Source organism: Etheostoma spectabile, chromosome 4 (genome assembly GCF_008692095.1).
Source record: "Etheostoma spectabile isolate EspeVRDwgs_2016 chromosome 4, UIUC_Espe_1.0, whole genome shotgun sequence".
NCBI lineage: Eukaryota > Metazoa > Chordata > Actinopteri > Perciformes > Percidae > Etheostoma > Etheostoma spectabile.
Window position 1 is genome coordinate 14,835,518 of NC_045736.1, and position 3,352 is coordinate 14,838,869.

A 3,352-nucleotide genomic window follows, 5' to 3' on the forward strand; every position below is an offset into this window, starting at 1 on the left:
TTATTATTATTATTATTACTATTATTACTATATTGCAGACGAGGTCTGACATCCTTTTACTCTTGATCGTTCCTCTCCATCCGGCTGTTGCAATAACACAACATCCGTTTTGAGCTCACTCAAGTGTGCTGCACCTCGAGACGCCCTCCCTCGCGCTGCAGTGACCCACAAACCCGTTCATGGATCCCACTCACCCTGGGCTTGCTGCCTCCTATGGCTCCCGGACGGATCGAGCCGGTCTCTTGGTATCGGCAGAGGATCTTGGAGACACAACCGTGAGAAACTCGCAGTTGTCGCGAGATTACGCAGGGTCGGATGCCGTGGTGGGCCATCTCCACTATCTTGTGTCGGATGTGATTTGGCAGAGGCCTCCCGTTGATGAACACACCGCCAAGCTGGTTCACCCTACCCTGGCCCAGAGGGGTGGATACTGCGCCACAGCAAACAACAAAAGTCTCAAAAACAACATCAACACATCTTGTTCTTTAAATGTTCACTTTCTTGTAGTAGATGATGCTTATTCAGGTTGTTTTATAGGCAAATTGTGGCGTGTTTGCTGTGTTGCTGACTTTTAATGGGACGCTGTTTAAGTACATTATCATACATTTTTAAGAGAGCGTCGTGCCATATTCATCCAGCGTCATTCTGGTTGACAGCATGTAGGCTATCCGAGGCCACTTCAGGATCCAATTTCACATTCAAGAGAGACTAAAGAGGGACACTTCCCACCTTGATTATTCCTAGTCATGCTGTACAAATATTGATGTGATCCTTTGAGTCATCTCTTTGCTGTGTGTATTGTTGCCATTTCCAGCAGCAGGACACTTGAACAAATCCCGCAGCTCGAGTAACTTGCGAGCTACGTGTTTTTTCTACATTTCAGTCCAGAGCACTTGAGCACGAACTGGGTGTAATGGGAAAACTGTTTCCATAAATGCATGCAAATACAAAGTGATCTTTTTTCTGCCCATATGTTCAGACAACTTGAATATGGGCATCCAAAAATAATTACCAATTAGATTGCTTTTTGTGTGTGTAACAATCTAAGCTGGACTATAAAATACAAATCTAAATTCCACAGTTAAAATCTGTCTCAGGTTTGTCTTCAATTAAAAAAAAAACTTAAAATACGATATTTTCTAGGCCTATTATTGTCTTGTATATTATTTGAACGTCAAACCATCAAAAACATTGAAAAATAATTGAGACAAATATTTCAGGTAGATTCTGTATAATAAGCAGGATACAGATCCAAACACAAAAATACTAAATTCAGATGCAAATAAAGCCACACAAATTCACACAAAGATTATGTATTTTTTATAAATAATAAACACAATGTGAGGTTTAATTAAAACAAGGCTATGAGGATGGCTATTTTAAAAGGTTGTGGGTTGATTTTCAAAGCACGAGCGGACGTTTTTTATGCAAATATAATTCACTTTTGATTCAGGTTGTTAACTCTAATCATCAATGACTAGAGGTCGTATTTGTTCACCCACCTTTTTATTTCCCAGCATGTCGCCGGTAACGAACTGCGCTCTGTGTGACTATCACGCTGACAGATGGAAGTACTGATGATGAGTTATGTCACAGCACAAGTTCAAACATCAAACACACGTTGTCATTTCTCTTACCTTCCAGGGGGAAGCCGGTTCGGGGGTAGTTCTGGCCTGGCGCAGGGCGCATCATCCGAGGCATCGTTCCTGGTAAAGTAGCCATCATTTAGCCACTCAAATAAACAATGGACAAACAACAAAACGGACTCCAGTCCAATACAAAAAAAGCCGCAATGTCTTCAAAATGCTCAAAATAATGCACAGTCTGCTGTCAAATCCAAATCCAAGGTGGAGAAACTGGACAAGCCCTTCCACCAGCGAAAAATTAATGATGCTCTCCTGGTGCGATGAACGTGCCAAAAAATGTAAAAAAAAAAAAAAAAGAAAAAAAAAAAAAATCAGCTGTTACAAATTAAATAAAAACTCCTTTAAACAGGGAAGTCTGCAAAATGGAGCATTAAAAAGTTGTGTGTCTGAGTTGGTAAATGCACTGTAATTATTTTCCTTGGTGTAGTTTGGGATCAGTATAATGTCTGCTGGCTGGTTGGAAGTAGTTTAAGTGGCCAACTTTCGTGCATGTCGTAGGAGGAGACCGCCGAGCGCTCCCATAGGCTCTCTGGCCTTTCTTTTATGGATGAAAGAGAGTGGGTTTAGCCAGGAGCCGACCGACCAATCAGAGCAACACATTTCAATTTTAATTCACTGCTGCCTCTCTCATTAGACTACACCAAAAAGCAGTTCAAAATGTTATTATATCTAAATGTTATACTAAAGCCTGTCTTTTCAAAATGTGTCTGCTTCCCTGACATTCAGATATTCAAACCTGTGGATTAATAATGATATTTCCATTTTCTTTTTTTCTTTAATAGATCAGAAGAAACGTAAGGGTATGTGTAGAAAAAAAAAAATCTTTGCCTATATATAAACTACACAACAATATCAAATGAAAATACCTGAAGTAATTTCGTAAAAAAAATAAAATGGAAAATGTCTGAAATGATTTTTTTTTTTAATATTGTCAGCCAATAAGGAATTAGAGTATGAATGAAATATCAACCTTTTAAATGAATTGAGAAAAATCACCTTGTTTTTTTTATCAAACTTTAAGAGCGTAGGCTAAACGTGTATGTCCAAAATTGTCCCTCCATACTCCAACACGCGCTAAGCTTCGTATAAAAATCATGGTCCAAAATAATTGAGGCAGCAGTTGATGGTGTGGTTTCTGAATGGACAAAAGCTGCGCAAAAGCAACCCTGCCTAGCGAAGGTTAGACTACAAGATGCGTTTGGCTTGTTAACCTTTCAATTAAGTAAATGTGCGCAGCATGAACATCTAAATCGCTCCTATAGCTTTTGTGGTAATTACAACATTTATCGACCCTCTATTGATGACAACAGGTTGACTTGCCCTCGAGTACGCACAAGAGTAATTGTTAAAAATAATAATAATGCGCTACTATTAAACTGGAATAAAAAGAGCACATATGGTAGAAAAGAAGAAGTGCATGTGTCAACTATGTGGGCCCACCGTGCATATAAAATTGTGTGACAATTGCCGTGGAAAACACTCCTGGTGGAAGGCAATTTCACAAATAATTTTAGCAACAATTAGGGAGTGTGGAGGGGTGAAATGGCGATTTCACATGCAGATGTGCCGGTGGGAAGGATCTGGTACCCTGCCGAATAGCTATGACCCTCACTCTCCCGCTTTGGTTTGCTTCACATGGGACAGAAAAGCACAAAGAGACCGCCTCACCCTCCTGGGAAGCTGCAAAGAGCAATGGATTAAGTCAA

At 40.0% G+C, this 3,352-nt stretch overlaps 1 protein-coding gene across 2 annotated transcripts in view; it reads right to left on the reverse strand.

Annotated features, from left to right (window-relative positions):
• The window catches only part of pax7a (paired box 7a), a 45,157-nt gene extending 43,006 nt beyond the window's left edge, over positions 1 to 2,151 (reverse strand). For both annotated transcript variants that reach the window (XM_032513713.1, XM_032513712.1), the window contains exons 1-2: positions 1,638 to 2,151; positions 195 to 430 (exon numbers count right to left, since the gene is read on the reverse strand). In XM_032513713.1, coding sequence (XP_032369604.1) covers positions 195 to 430; positions 1,638 to 1,725 — 324 coding nt within the window. In that variant the 5' untranslated portion in view covers positions 1,726 to 2,151. The remainder of the gene's footprint in view (positions 1 to 194; positions 431 to 1,637) is intronic.
• Between the last annotated feature and the right edge of the window lie 1,201 nt (positions 2,152 to 3,352).